General features: G+C 42.3%; 1 protein-coding gene across 1 annotated transcript; it reads right to left on the bottom strand.

The window, feature by feature from the left end:
* Positions 1-15,474, bottom strand: ssh1a (slingshot protein phosphatase 1a). Its single transcript, XM_086111576.1, has 15 exons — positions 15,307-15,474; positions 13,469-13,506; positions 9,416-9,516; positions 7,700-7,764; positions 5,958-6,079; positions 5,711-5,773; positions 5,544-5,609; positions 5,076-5,270; positions 4,841-4,934; positions 4,439-4,567; positions 4,303-4,349; positions 4,050-4,196; positions 3,218-3,418; positions 2,435-3,140; positions 1-2,351 (listed from the first exon to the last, which is right to left on the bottom strand). Exons 1-15 carry the CDS (start codon positions 15,385-15,387, stop codon positions 1,281-1,283), a joined length of 3,126 nt encoding a protein of 1,041 aa, XP_085967702.1. The 5' UTR covers positions 15,388-15,474; the 3' UTR covers positions 1-1,280.
* Between the last annotated feature and the right edge of the window lie 819 nt (positions 15,475-16,293).

Raw genomic sequence — 16,293 nt, 5'->3', positions numbered from 1 at the left:
TAATGAAAAAAAAACATGTTTATTTTCGTAATCGACACATACAGTACGTTAACATAAAAAGTGCAATATGCAATCAGACTACAGCAATGTACAGTACAAAAGTTACTGCATACTTTAAGTATAAAAAAAAAAACATGGCTACCAAAAATGGCGTAACCTATTGTGATCGTAGTTTAAAAAAGTGGATATGAGCATAAAAGCCTAACAGCAATAAGCCCAACAACTCCCTCAAGCTTTCCCATTTCTCTCAAATGTGCAAAATGATGTGACAGCGTTTAAATACATGATATACACAAGGACTATATCATACAGCTTTAAATTGATGAGACAACCGCAGCGCTTTGGTTTTTCACATTTAAAAATAACGTTGGCAATCCTCAGGGATGATTTCTTTTTGTACTCGCAGCTTTTCAAAAATGTTCAAAGGACTATGGCCAAAGAAAAAGAAACAATTTTTGTTATGAAATCCTTGATTTGCGTTACATTAAATATAATTCAAGCCACGCAGCATGATTACTTACTGCTTTCCCTAAAATCACTGAAGGGAATTATGAGGTGGTTAACATTACTTCAATGTTATTTTGGAACATAGCTTGTTGTGTACCAGTATACATAATTTAAAAAAAAAAAAGAAGTGCAAATGAACTTATGTTGGTTGAAGACAGTAAAACGCCACACTCTCTCCACTTGTCATTTCAATCACTCAATCACACTCAGGCTTCGTCACGCATCAATTTCATAATTTGATCTCAACTTCAGCATGAAATGGCTCTCCACTATATCAACATGAAGGCCTGTGGCATCTAAGACAAAAAAAAAAACAGTGTAGTACAACTGTACAATTATTAATACTTACAAAACAACACTTTCTGACAGGAAGAAAAAAAAACTGGTTGGTCAATTACCAATACTACTTTGTACCGGACTGAATATAAAAAAAAAAATGCAGATGGATACAATAAAAATTTTCAGTACATACCACGTACTAGGGGCTGTGAATTGAAGGTTGTTCTCACCCTCTTATCCTTCTGCCTAAAACCTGGTGCCTCTCTGGTCTCAAACGTAAGGCACTTGTTTATCCCAACCATGTCAGAGGTGAACTGATGGCTTCTCTTATCAGATACAGCAATATGACGTTCACTGTCAAAGCAGTTTGACAAACAATGTGGCAAACATGTGAATGCGGTGTAAATAATTCTTTTTTGTTTCCACAATCTGTACAACCCTCTACAGCGCTACGTGATGAGAAATGAGAGGGAGCTGGAGAACCAACATGCCGGTCAGCTTATGGGCTCCCCTGCTAGAGCTTTCTCTGCAGTGTGCAAGTCCTGGCAGGGTCGGGATTGAGCGGGGGTGGCAGGAGACTCCCACTCCATGCTGTGATCTGGCTCCGGGGACAGTGAGAGAAGCAGTAGTGTTCCTGCATCTGACGAGCAGGCAGAGCACAGGTCTTCGGAGGAGAGATTGAGGCTGTCCAACTTGGCCAGCGAGTTGGACCGTTTGAGCCTGGACGACACAGTGAGGCCCGCCAGACGCATCCGTGTCTCGATCTCCTGTGCCCGCTGACGTACGAGGCCGGGCTTTCCTCTCACGCTGCGCAGGCTGTCACTGCTGGAGCTGCGCGTCAATGTGGTGCCGTGAGGCGAGGAGGTGGGGGTGAGCATGCCCGACCCCACCACCCCCAACAAGGCTTCATCGGTAAGGGGAACAACCAGGGGCTCTAACCTTACTTGGCACGGTGTAGATGATTTCATCAAGTCCCTTGGAAAGACAGGGAACTCTTCCTCTTCCTCCTTGTGCTGAAAGTTCTTGGACATTTGACATGCGGGTAAAGGCTTCAGAGAAGAAGGCAGGCTCTCTTGGATCAAACCCGAAAGTCTCTCCAATCTCTCTGCATGGCGGCGCACCACACCTGACTTCTGAAGCTCCACAAAGGCCCCCTCCTGCTGGTTCAGGTGGCAAGGTGTATCTTTGTGCAACTCCACTGTCATCAGCTCAGGGAGAACCTCTGCAGAACCCAAAGGTGGCCTATTCTCACACTCTCTGTTTACATGCCACATATCACCACAGTCCTGCACCCCGACAACATGATGAAGGGAGTCAGCTGGCTGCTGCGGTACATCGGGGAGAGCTGCGGGACCAAAGGAAGCACTGTTGGCACAGTCGGACAGAGACACCATGGTAGACTCAAGGTCTTTTGAAGATAGCAGGAATGGAGCACTTGGGACGTCAGTAGGACTGAGCTTAAGGCAAGGCTCTAAAACAGAGGTTGGAGAAATGTCCATCCGCTTGGAATTTAAATCCCTCCGTGAAAATAAAGACACATCAGCTGCAAGCGTGGCAGCTTTTCCCTAAAGAGAAGAAAAGTGAACAATGTGTGTACAACATATTACAAATCAAAGCCTTCATTTCAGGTTTCCAAATACAAACTCACATTAACGTTCTGGTGAGAGGTAAAATGGTTGTTGTTGTTGGAATTTTCGTTCAGAGTTACCAGGTCCATGCCATTGCTGTCTGCATCCCCTTCGACCTCTAAATCTTGCGTTTCCTCCGCTCCTCCATCTCCGTCCCCACCCCCTCCGTCATCTGGTTGCATTAGGACCTCCATGTCTGCCTCCTCCTTTTGCACATCTTCTTCATCCTCTTCCTCTACTGTGCTAAACTCCAGTCTCAGACGCAGCTCCTCCAGGGGCTCTGGGCCACGGTTGCTGGTCTGGGCTGCAGTGCCCTCCGCTGTTGAGCCAAAAGGGGGAAGCCCCAGGCCCTCCCGCCCATCAAATGCCTCATCATCCAGAAGAGCATCTCGCTCAACATCCTCAATTTCAATGAAGACTTTCTCCATGCCAAGTAGAGGGGGGCCACGCACAGGTGTTGAGGGCTCACTGTCCAGCGCAGAGTCAGACAGCCTCCGGAAATAATAGTTGTTGTAGGCGGGGTCGATCTCCAGAGCTACTTTTCGGCAAGGGGAGGGGCATGCCGCGCCTTTGTCGGGCAGCACATCTTCACAGCAGGGAGACATCGCTGGCTCTGGGGTCAGGTGGTCTCCCTCTTCCTCACCACAGCACTGGACTGAGACCTGCTGACCCTCGGCCATCTCACAGTCTGCGTCTGGATGCCACAGCTTGTTGTGACGCTGTTTGCTGAATTAAGAAGCAAAGGACAAGTCAGTCTCGCTAGACGTTAAGAAAAGAAAAGGAATTCAAGAGATGCACTATACCTGGCATCAAGGATGCCCTCATACTCTGCCAGCTGTCTCATGAAACTTGGGTTAGGTCGTGTGATGCTCCTCTTTTCCTTGACAAAGTTGTACGCCTTCTCTAGCGACCAGCCGTATTCTTTCATGGCATACGCGATGACTGTGGAGGCAGATCGGCTGACACCCATCTTACAGTGAACAAGACACTTGGAGTAGTTCTTCCTGGTGGTAAAGAAGGTTAAAGGCCTCATTTAACATTTTTGGGATGTACATTGTACACTACGCATTGGGTGAAATGTCCGAGACGTAATCTTTACTTAGCAAGTGTCCGGTTTCAAACAGGACATTTTCAGAGGAAGTGAGCATTGAACTAATAGTGTCACAGAATGTCATCAGCAGTTTGCGGCAGTGGTATAGACATGCTGAGAGAAGAACAGAAAGGCATTGAAGTGGGCGTCCCTGGAAATGTATTGGTCGATTCATGGATCACACGTCTGTTGTGAATTTTGCCTTTCTGCTCCTTGATAAAGAACAGAAAGTTGTGCAAAAACTAGTGAAACACTGAGTAGGTGGGCATGTGCATTCAAAAGTTGAGGGAACCTTCCCGAACATTATGTGACATTTTAGGTTCACCCGGAAAGTTCCTACGAAAGCCAAATATCCCCTAATTTTTGTGAGTAGTATACATTGATGTGGCCACTTTAGTAGGTTAATCAGTTCAACTGCGTGTGGACGTTAAAACCTAATCAGCTAATCACACAGAAGCAACCCAATGCATGTCGGCAATTTATGGCTGAAGAGATGATTACATACTATAATAGGCAAAGAATTTTTCTCTTCCATCAGGACTCACTTTGCTTTAACAATGAAGTTGTACGTATCATTCCAGTGAGCCAGCAGGTCAGTGGCCTCTTCGTCATACACGCGTATATTGTGATAACTGAATGTGCCTGGAAAAAAGTTGTCTATCTCCCTGGTAACATTGAGGATATAGCCCACCCTGAGGAAGAGAGAGAACGGTCATTCTTTCTTGCTCAGATCACAATGTGAATATATTTTGCATGCGGGTGATTATCACAGCCACTCGACAACATTAAATCCATCACCCCGTCTCTTGCAGTTCTTCCAAATTTGACGCATTCCATTCAGAGCCCTCCAAAGAAAGAATAAATATAGAAGTATATTACTATTATTATTATTATCCTTTCAGCGAGTTTGGTGATCCAGTATAAGTTCTCCTACCAGGTAGACGTGGTCAAAGATGAGTGTGGCTTTGTCCATCTGTCCCAAAATCAACAGCATCTCATTGTCGATGAACTCTTTGAATTCCTTCAGGTTGCAGCTCATATGCTGCTCCAACTCAGTACGGATCTAACAACATGGACAAAGCATTCACACAATTCATAATCAAAACATTTTAGTCCAACGTGACTTTGAATTTTAAGCAAACCATACAAACATTTGTGTTGATTTTTTTATAGCTGCTGTGGTCGAGAATAATGTTGTATCGTATTGCATTGAGTGATCTGAAGAAACATTTTAAAGACATTTTATTCAACATAAGACACTAATGTAGCATACAAATCTTTGAATTGCCCAACAGGGAAAAATGCAATGGAATCAGGTCCCCCGTGTGAGTCATACCTGTTTGCATGTGACGTTCTCAAGATCCTGGCATGTCATGATGCTTCGGAGTTTGGCTCTGATAAGGCACTCTGTCCTCTCTCTCTCTGAAGGCCTATTGAGAGATTTTTTTTTTTAAATGTATATGTTGACACTTCGAAGATAACACGAATGCAACGATTAGACACGTTTAAAATCAGGGCCAAACAGAATCTTAAATAACGTTCAGATTTTTATGTAATTTGCAATGACTGACTTGTCGACAAACATCGTAGGCGAGTCGGGACGTGTGGATTCCAAGTCCTTCATGGTGTTCCATTCATTGATGCAACTCTGCTCTGAAGCAATGCAGCTTTCATAGTAACCCATCCAAGTGAGAGCCATTCCCCCAGGGAAATAGTTGTATCTACGGGACACCTCGCAGGCCTTGTGGAGCACCTGGAGAGCTGACCTAGTTTGAGATTAAGATTATGGAGGGCAGTTAGACTCTTTTCATCCAAACCACATAAACAATCAAATACAGCAAATGTACATTCCAACTGGAGTAATGCGCAAAATGCTCTCAATTCCAGCAGGGGGCACACTCCTGCAGAGGACAAACCAAAAAGCCTTTCTGGTGCAGATTGGCTGCTGTGTTGAGCACATGCGAGCAGGAGGTATGTTGTATTGTGTCAAGAAACGAGACTGCTGCAGATCGCCACTATAACTCCAGGGGATTACTCACCACATAGCCTGCACTGACACAGGTTTGAAGACATGAGTCCGCCCTGCCGTATTCACAGTAAAGCCCCTGAGGTGAAAATAGAACAGATGGTCACTCTACGAGTTGGAATGCCATACGCTGTTGTTTGCAGCGGTGATATGAAGGGGGAATATTACGGTGGCACTCACCCATCTCCATCCAGATGGATTTTACTGTCACTCCACAGAGGCAGCACCATGCCAATCGAACAGCTTTTGTTGGCAAAAACAGGAAAACATGATTTGATATAATCAAATTAACAAATGTGTGACACTGTTACTGAAGCAAAAGATGTGCGGGATTGAGTACAAAACAAAGCACAAGTGCAAGGAAAAATCCTACACACGTCAATGCGGGTGTTATTCCTCGTAATGCGTTCAACAACTGTCTTCTCACCAGTCTTTGTTAGTAAAGTCGATTCCCAGTAGGATGTTCTCCTCTGTGTCCTGCCGTCCACTGGTGTATACAACTACCATGTATCGCACACGATCTAACCATGCACTCTCCAGCCGCACGGCCTACTCGGGGACACACATAATGCACATTCATTTCAAAGTCATGTGACAGTCGAATTCATGCTCATGGTGAGAACGCTTTTTATTACTACAACTACTACTATTTGCAGAGCTGCCACAAACTGTACAGGAAATTGTCAGTTTAATTATTTGTACGTGCGTAATGGGCAGTCTAACCAGTAGGTGTCTGTTTCATACTTCCTATGCACACCATGGAAACATTTGGTCATGCTCTCAAAACTATGCAGTTCAAACCTGCTCTCTCAACTGATAATTACAAAGAACACGTCGAGTATCTTTAACACACAATAAATGGTATGTAGAAGGTTGACTGTGCCAGGTAAGCTACTGGCATGTACTGAATGTACATGTTTGTTTTTGCTTATTTGCATCACTAGATTTACAGTGTGTTTGGAGTATTCATTTCCCTTTGTCCACATTTTTTGTTATGTCATATGCGTCCAAAATTGATGGCATCTTTGCCCCCTGCCACCCTCAAAGATCACCGCATATGACAATGTGAAAAGTTCAAATGTTTTTTTCCAAGGACATTTTGGTAAATGCAAGAAAAAGACATCACATCTTCAGTGTATCCTGTTTCTTACATCTTAAAGGAGTTCGTTCACCTTTGGTAAATTCAGTTGACTGGACATGACTTGGAAAGGCATACACCTGCCTCTATAAGGTTTAACGACTGATAGTGCATGTCAGAACATATACTAAGCGTGAAGTCAAAGGAATTCTTGGTAGAGGCACGGATCTAAGAAATAGTCTGAAATTTTTTTTGCTGTTTTGACGCATTGAGCACAGTGGCCTTCATCATCCCAAAATGGAAGATGTAAACTAAAGGGCCTTTTGAAGAGAGGGGACCAAGAACTTCATGGGCTCAAACCGAGCTCCATCATTCCTCTGAGGAAAGAGAACCTTCCAAAATGACAACATTCCTGCAGCAATCCACCACTGAAGGCTGTATAATACGGTGGCCAGAGACTTTAACAAAAGGTAAATGAACGCCCACCTAATGTTTGCCCAAGGACAGCCACAGGTCAGGCTATGAGAGACAAATACCACTTAGACTTGATCAGATGAAAAATTGACCTCTTTGGCTTGAATACCAGATATCATGTTTGGAGGTAACCATGCACCGCTCATCACCTGGCCAATATTATTCCTAGAGTGAAGCATGGCGGGCGGTCCAGTGGTCAACTGGTTAGCGTGTCGACCTCCAGCCTCCCTGTGTGGAGTTTGCATGTTCTCCCCGTGCCTGCGTGGGTTTTCTCCAGGTACTCTGGTTTCCTCCCACATTCCGTAGCAGGTTGATGGAACACTCTAAATTGTCCCTAGGTATGAGTGTGAGCGCAGATGATTGTTTGTCTTGCGAATGGCTGGCAACCAGTTCAGGGTGTACCACACCTACTGCCCTAAAACAGCTGGGATAGGCTCCGGAACACTTTCTTAGTTTGTTTTTGATAAATCTTCATTGTTTTTAACCCTGTCATTAAGGGATGCTTGAGGAAAACTATTATTCTTTCAATTTTGGAAAAGGCCATAACATGACAGCAATATGGAGAAAAAAAGTGAAGCACTGTAAATACTTTCGGGATGCTGTATGTTGTTTCTCACCAGTTTGATCCGGTCCTCTGAGCGAAGAATGTTTATCATCACCTGTAGGTGTTGAGGTAAGTCCCCTGTTAAAGAACATCGACAACGATACGACTGTGTCAGACTTTGATTCAATTTAAAGTTAAAGAATTCGAAGAAGGATTAACAGTCTTTTACTCAAATGCAACATACTGTCCACAGGCGTTTTAAATTCCTGAATTGGTTTCCCGTTTTAACATGAACTAAACCCCATTAAGTCGTTCCCACTGTTCCATTCCTCCGTGTGATACAGTACACCATTTGAACTGGGTTGTGAAACCGAGTGTGCAGGAACAACTGCAATGACAGATAACTGTTGATGGCAGGCCAACGCTGTTTAAATATGTTGACAAGCAAACTGTGGCAGCCAAGCAGATGTTAATTACAACCTTTGGCAAAAAAACGGAACGTACACGACGGTTTGGTCACGTACACTGCAACATAATGTCATTTCTAGCCTCAGGTCTTAACAAAACCCTGAAAAAATTACATTGAGCGTCAGGTCATTAACTCATTCAGTACCAGCCAATTCTGGACCAAGTCTGAAAAGACGTTTAAATACATCTTTGGGAGTGAATGAGTTAAGGTGCCAAATGAGAGCAGTAGCAGCAGAATATAAGGCATATACTGTAATCTGTACAGAAAATGGATAGATGCTAGCCAAATATCAAGTGTAAAACTTTGCTATTGGTTTCTTACAGTGCTTAAGTTACATTCTATCCTGAAAACTATGAATTTATACTGGAAACCATGAATACAATGATGATATATGACAAAGAGGCAACACTTTACGACAATACGGTTTTGATGAATTAGAAATGTTAAAGTATGTTTTGGATAACTCAAGTGCATCGGACAGTTAGGCGTGCATTCATGGCCTTTGTTTGCATGGCTCTGAGGCAGCCACGTTGGCATGGTGCCTGTTCAAAGACAGTGTCAAACAGTCAGAATCCAAAACATAAGCGGAAAATTCCAAGAATTATACGCTGATCTGCATCAAAAACTAAACAATGACAAATATTTTCTAGATCTTTTTTTTTTGCCCTGAAGACAGTGTTAGCATTCATTTTTTCCCATGTGCTCGAGTTTTTTTTTGTGCCACATTACGAGCTTTCCAGAAGTAGTTGATGTTATTGCTTGTTTTCTTACCATTAGTTGATGTATATTAAATATGTATGCATGAAGTGCATGACCAAACTATCCATCTATGAAAAAATCCTGAAAAACTGTGAGTAAATGTCCATGAAGTCATTCCCTCTGTCCAAGTAATAGTGATCTGTTATTTAATTGTTGAATGCCAAGTATACACAAGTACTCTTCTTCCCCTACAGTGGCTTACAAATGTACAAAGATTTTCTAAAGGGGAAAAAAAAACATGTTTTCCTGCACTTTAAAAAAATGTCAAATTACAGTGCCTCCATTTTAAACTTCAACATGCTTTCGCCACAGTCCCTACTGTGCACAGGATATTGATACTTAATCTGGCTAAAGTATAGGATGGCAACAGTCTTATCAGAGAGGTAACCTCCAGCCTCGTATCTCCAGCTACAAAACAGCTATGGCAGAGTTAGGGAGTTAAGATTTCACTTCCTCATTAGACAAAACTGACCATCTTGGTAAATCTGACAAACGCACTGCTTAGGGAAACGAATAGAATAAAATGCATAACTACTGTTGGATGTTTGTTGTGGTTCTCACCTGCATGTTTGTGGTGGGGTTGCACTTTCTGGCCCTGTTGAGAGCTCCCTTGCTGGAGGAAGAGCGCAGCTCCCTTCACCATAAAGAAGCTCTCACTCAGGCTGGAAAACATAAAAGAGACATTTCACATCACTAGATGCTACAGATCAAACACTGTGCAGCATTCATATACCTTTCCCATTTCCGGACTTTGTTTTTAGTGCCATTTTTAAAAGAGGGGAGTGAAAAGAGGAGAGTGTGTGAGTGAGTCTGAGGTGACGAGGGAGAGCGTTCCAGAAGGAGGAGGCAGCGATAGAGAAGGCTCTGTCTCCCCAGATCCGGTGCTTGGTTCGGATGGGAGAGGTGAGGAGGTTGGCATGGGCAGATCTAAGATTGCAGGTTGGGATGTGATGTTGAAGGAGGTCAGGTTTGAGGGGGTGAGGTTGGAAAGGGCCTTGAAGATGATGAAAACATTTTTAAACTGGATTCGTTGCTGGGTGGGGAGCCAGTTTCAGTGTTGGAGGACTGGGGTAATGTGGTTTCTGGTGCGAGAGTGGGTGAGGAGACGGGCAGGAGATTGGATTGGAGATTATTGAGGGTTTGGGAGGGTAAGCCAAATGAAATGACGTGAAAAACATTCTTGGCTTTCTTAAGAAATGTGCCAGCGAGACTCAGGAGTCGGGCATGAGTCACTTAAAAGGATTTTTAGTTCAGTTAATGGCATGTAAAAACATTTTGGGCATAATTCTCGGCTTGTGATGAAATAACACCCCACCCCAACCACCCTAACCAATTAAGTGCAATTAACTGTTCACACCTGCCTATAAAATCCAAAGGTTTGCTAGGTTTGGCTTAGAAGATGTCGAAAAGATGACATCAGTGAATAAAAAAATAGTGACGTGATTCCTCCAGGGAGTCCAGGCTGACTTCAGTCGTTCCATTTCTTGGAAATGGCAGGAGGATGGCGCCTACTTTCTATGACATGACATCATTCGGAAAGTTCAAAACTGTTGAATGACAGGTACACGTAATTCAGGTAATAGAGAATGATTAGAAAAAGACAAATGTTTTCCTAAAACACTGTTTAAAAAGTATTCATTCATATCAGAAAAAGACCTCACTAACCCTCTTTGTGCCAGGGAGAACCAGTGAACAAGTGTCTAAATTTAGGAATCAGTTCAACTCATAACCGTCCTATACAAATGATAATAATAAAATAATATTTAGCGCCTTAAATCACATTTAAGCCCCTACACTCAATACAAAAAGATCTTGACTCTCTAAAAGTTCTTTAAGTCACACTGTGGCATTACTGAGAAACAGGGCAATGTGCAGTTACTGTACTTCCAGTACATTTAATGTAATATTATCTAACAAGAATACTGTGGCAACAGAGCATTACCGCACCAAATAATGCCAAAAATGAATAGGCCTTGTCAAACCACGAATTAATTGATTACTGGAACTCACTGATTAGTGTATTGCTTAAAAGTTGTACTATAATGTGGTTGGTCTTGTGTGTTTTATCAAAAGCGTTCAGATTCAGCATCCATCATGATCAAGCATATAAATTGGCACAAAATACATTCCAAGTAAAGAGTCTGAGGTAATAAGTACTAACAGTAAAAAGTAATCACATTTTCAATTGCAATATTGACAAAAAATAAACATGCGTTATTTATAATTGCTTCATTATGCCTAATATTGCAAATAAAATAAAAATCATTTTGATTGAAATACAATATTAATAAGGACATTTTCCACAAAAGACCTCTGTACACTAGTGCAGTGTCTAAAAATCCAGAAGAGCAGGCCGGCACCAAGCAGACCATTTTACAAAAACAATGGACTTCCTTTTGTAAGCCTCACAATACATTCCCTCCGCCCTCAGCACCATGGGGGGGGGGGGGGGGGGGTGACTACAGAAACAAAGCATGTGGGTGGACACTTTTCAAATGACAGCTTTTGTACCACTGTGGTGGATTTAGTTTTAGTTTGTTGGATGTGTGGGATTTACAAGTGTCAGGGGGGGCTCGGGCAATAAGGGATAAATATGAGGCTGAAGCAACAAAAGCCGAGGTAGAAAGGGAGACAAGCAGATGCTTGCTGCTCAGTATGGTGGACAAATTCCATCTGCTCATTTCAACCACTAACTCAACCCAAAGGTCACAGGACTTAGATCAGGATCGTTTCAGCTCATCCACAAACATGCATTAAAATAGCAGTGTATAACGTATCAAAGAAAACATTGGACTCTCTGAAAAACCTTCACAACAGTCCTCTTTGAGTCCTCCCATCCTAACTACGTACCATCTCTTGATTGCTCTATTTGCTATAATCACACCTACTGGTTTGTATACACCATCATTTTCTTCCATTATTTATGAAGTCTTAAAACTTCCTGTGCATTATCAGATGCCATATAGTGAGCTATCCATGTTTGTACCTGAATCTGTATTTATCATTTGTGAACGTGAGGTCACGAGTTTTTGTTTCTTCTCATTACATTTTAACAAGTCACCCAAAGACTGCAGAGAAAACTTTTTGGTTTTTAGGAGTCAATCTGTTGTACAGTGACAGAAGCCTCGTGTTAGTTCAATGATTAATTATTCAGTTTTCTGATCTGGATAGCATGACATTACTTTAACAACAGCGGCAATCAAATTTGAAGGCAGGGAATGAAATTTAAGTGAACATAATTCCAGCATCTCTGAGTAATTTTCCTAGTGTTACAAATATTTGTTTCCAGTCTAAAGAGCCTTAACTTCACTCACATGCGCCGCACCTCACTGTGGGTCACCGTGGCATTCCCCACAAAATAAGGTAGCTTCACCACAGCCTCCTGAAAGGCTTCTACAAACAGATGCATCCTTGACTCCACAAGCCACTTCCTGTTCGCCAGCCTTCAGAAAAAAAGAGCCATGAAGCAGCGCTGGTTCTGAGTCTTGACCCGATCGCTCGACTGAGTGGAAGACTGACAGACAGCCTTGACTCATCCACTGTGCTCGGAGGTGTTTAAGATTCCACTCCTTCTGGCACTCCCTCCCTCCCCCCTCCCAGTGTCTGTGTGGGCCTATCAGACTGGAGGGCCATGGTGCAGTCTCCACCTGCTGCCTGAGACTAACACAACCGTGCTTGTCTCATCTGTCTATGCTGGCTCACAGTGATAAAAGCAAATTGTAGGATTTTCTTGCTGCAGAAAGCAGTCCTGGTGTTATGAAATGTATTTTTTTCCTGTCATTGCGCTCAAAATATCTGGTTTTGTCCTCCATTGTAATTGGCACTGCAAATGGTAATCATTGGTTTTCAACTCGTCCTGTCACTGCAAAAAAATGTCCACCTACAGGATCTTGCCTTGCCATCTTATAGTGTTTCCCAATCCTTATAGAGCCAAGGCACAATTTTTAACACGACATTTCCCACAGCCCCCATGTTTTCTGCTGCCATGATTTCAAAGCATGGCATGTTTACATTTTATAGTAACGTTTCGTAAGACTTTTTTTTTTTTAAACCTTCTCCCAAAAAGATGACTCTCCTCAATACAGCGTGCCTTTTTGTACCGAACTCCGGTGACAAAAAAAATTAAGTAAAATAAAAAACATTCACAGAAATGTATCCAAACTGACACAAGTTTCTTCTTCGCTGATGCCAACTCTTGTGTTGCCATTGCAGAGTTCACGAAATAGCTCAACAGCCAATTTCATCACACGCAGCACTAAACCTACGCCTCCTTTACATCACTTATTAAACCCAGCTTTTTCAACCACTTTTTCCGTGTTGCTTTGGATAAATGCAACTGACATTGAATGGAGGAACAAAGACGACCTGGCAAAAAGTGAAGGATGATATGTGTGGACGCTGCCTGTTTGTAAGATAATTGTGTGTGAAGAACAATGGATGCTGACATCTTTGCGCGTGTGATTTTCTGATTACGGATCACACACAGTTGCAGCAATATCCCGCCTCCATTGGGTTCTGTGTTAAATGTACAGGCGGATAAACGCTGAATAGTTTGTCAACTGATGTCTATATTGCAGTGTCTCATATGTGAAAGTGGCTTGTGACAGAGCTTACCTTTGATTCATCCGCCGCTCATCTTCGCTCCCAAAGTCCTGTAATACAGCAAATAGAATATCTTAATTATCCATGAACTGTGAAATTTTAAATAGTAGATAACACGGAAACTAAAACAAGAAAATATTCGACAACCCAAACTTAATTTTGGACCTAGGACGTGCAATTTCATGCTAAACAATGACCAGGCATATTGCTTTATTATTAGACTACTTAATTGCTGTTGAGTGTGATTTATTTTTTACTATTCACCAGAAATTGTACATGCCAGTTTTCATGCACCATTGCACATGACATGAGCAATGCAAAAATAAAAAAATCCATCAGTTTTTCATTATTATTTTTACTTTCATCAATTCATCACTGCACCTCTTGTATTATTTAATAATGTGTTTAACATTATATTGCGCAAGTGTACCTATTGAAGCGGCAGGTGTGGGTATATGCAGATGCAAAGGGTATGTTCAGTTACGAACAATTATTATGCAAGAATAACACATTTCATTTCCCATCCTAGGCTCTTGAAGTCTAAATAGGGTGAATCAAGCTACTCAACGTTAGCATGTTACATTTCTGTTGATGCTCTTTTCCTGCAGTTGTACTCCACCACTGCACCCACCCCCTGTCGAGCCGATGACATCATAGCTGCAGCAGCTTTTACTGTTCCATGTCACCAGACATCTGCTCACTGCACCGACGACGACAGATACCGTTTTAAATGAGCAAAACTAAATAACAGAAAAGTAGGGACTTTCCTCACAAATGCGAACAACTACGATGTCGTAACTGAGTCCTGTATGCTTAATAGAGTGGTATTTGTACAAGGTTATTTCAAAACGACTTTGTGTTGATTTAAGCGTGACCAAAAAAAAGAATGTGATTGTTAATCGAAAAGCTAATATTGTAACAAGTGATCTAGCATACACTAAGAATCACAAATGAGTAGGTCACAACACAAAAACTGAAAATTGATTACTTGAACAATATTATTTGTGTCAATTTGACTGTAGATTAGATGGGCGCACAACTATTAGAAAATTTGATAAAAGTCACCTTTAATTGGTAAAATTAGCAAAATATAAAATACAACTCAATTCGAAGCAGGGTGGTTAGACATTTTTACTGTTGGTGGTTGATAAACTTGGTAGTTAGCGCCCCCATCTGATGGTAAGGACGAGGTTCACAACTGTGTTTAAATTTTGAAATGGCAAGTTGCTGTCACTCTGAACCAAACATAAATGCCAATACAACCGGACAAGCCCTCTCAAAATGACACAATAAAGTCATTATGAGGGGTAGGAGTCTTTTACTCGACAATGTCTGGCTATTCCCCAACAGAGCCATCAAATGATCCGTTTCTAGAATCCTAACAGGGATGTGACAAACCAAGCTATCAAACAAAACACGAAAGTGTCACTAGCTCAAACTTTAAATGTCAAACAGTGAATGAAGGGCAGCGTAGAAGGGAGATGCATGGTTGTCGTTAGTGTTAATTATGTTGTGCCGGGCAGACTGTTTAATCAAATTAAACGTCATTTTCACGGCTAGCCAGTCACGTCACGAACGAGCTAACGTTAGCTACTTGCTTCGCAGTCCTGCAAAAGGCTAATCGTTGTTCTCTTTACATCCGTACCCACGTAAACAGATATAATGGAGGCACTGATTGTCTTGTCACTTAAGTGGGCTAAAAAGCAAAGAGCGGTAGCAGCTGTAGGTTTCCATCAAAGGGGCCTTTCTCCGGCAACATCTCTCCTCATTATCATCTCCTCAGAAACACCACGACACACCGGAGAATTCGTTTTTATACGTTCACCCTTCTCCCCCCGGAGCAAACACACCTCGCCCGCAGTGGTGGTCGCGGTGCTGGCGGTGGACGCGGCGCTGGGGGTCGGAGACCGCTGCAGAGTAACTAACGCCATGGCTGGAAGCGGAAGATTCACCGGCGGCCGTTGGGGCCTGGTGAGCTGCCCGTTGGTGTTAGCTAGCTGCCCGGCTAACGATCCGCCTGGCGCCTGGTGAATGAACACAAGGACGGAAGGCGTGGGGGCGGTAGAGAGTGCCTCCACCGACCTCGCGTCATTACACTTTCCATTGATTGGTACGCTGCAGTACTTGCATAGTGTACACTACTTGCTGTTATAGTTTGCGCAGGGACAACATGAAGGGAAATAGCAACAAAATGAATAAATCACAAAGGGTGAAAATCTGAATATTAGATTTTGCATCAAGTATTAAGATTTTATTAGATGCAAATGTTTTTATTCAATTTTTATTGATAGGTTTGTGTGTTGAAGTGATGCTAGGAGTTAAGTCGTCTGGGGATTGATGTCGCTGGATGGGTCACCCTTCGCAAAAATCGTCCCTGTATATACACGTAGACATACCATAAAATCAATGCTGTACTTCTACCAGTGTCACTCAAAACTAAGCATTATTTTTCTTTTAAAATGATTTCAGACTGCCAGTGGTAATAAAAGTGAGACTCTGAAAGATAGACTTTTTTGGAGTCTATTTTCAGTAAAAACCTACAAACTGTATACAATTGTATTAAATATTTTTGTTTAAAAACAGTAGAAACATTCTGTATATATACTGTGTGTGTGTGTGTGTGTGTGTGTGTGTGTGTGTGTGTGTGTGTGTGTGTGTGTGTGTGTGTGTGTGTGTATATATATATATATATATATATATATATATATAAAAAATAAAAAAAATAGTGCGGTATTAATATCGTCTCTGAAGATTTATCTGCCCATAGCAGCTATGAATACATTGAATGAATGTGCCTGTAGATAGACCCTGCCCCTCAGTCTGTGACGTCTGACGCA

Source organism: Hippocampus guttulatus, chromosome 5 (assembly GCF_054856545.1).
Source record: "Hippocampus guttulatus isolate MCC_2025c chromosome 5, RoL_Hgut_1.0, whole genome shotgun sequence".
NCBI lineage: Eukaryota > Metazoa > Chordata > Actinopteri > Syngnathiformes > Syngnathidae > Hippocampus > Hippocampus guttulatus.
This window is presented reverse-complemented; position numbering and strand designations above follow the sequence as displayed.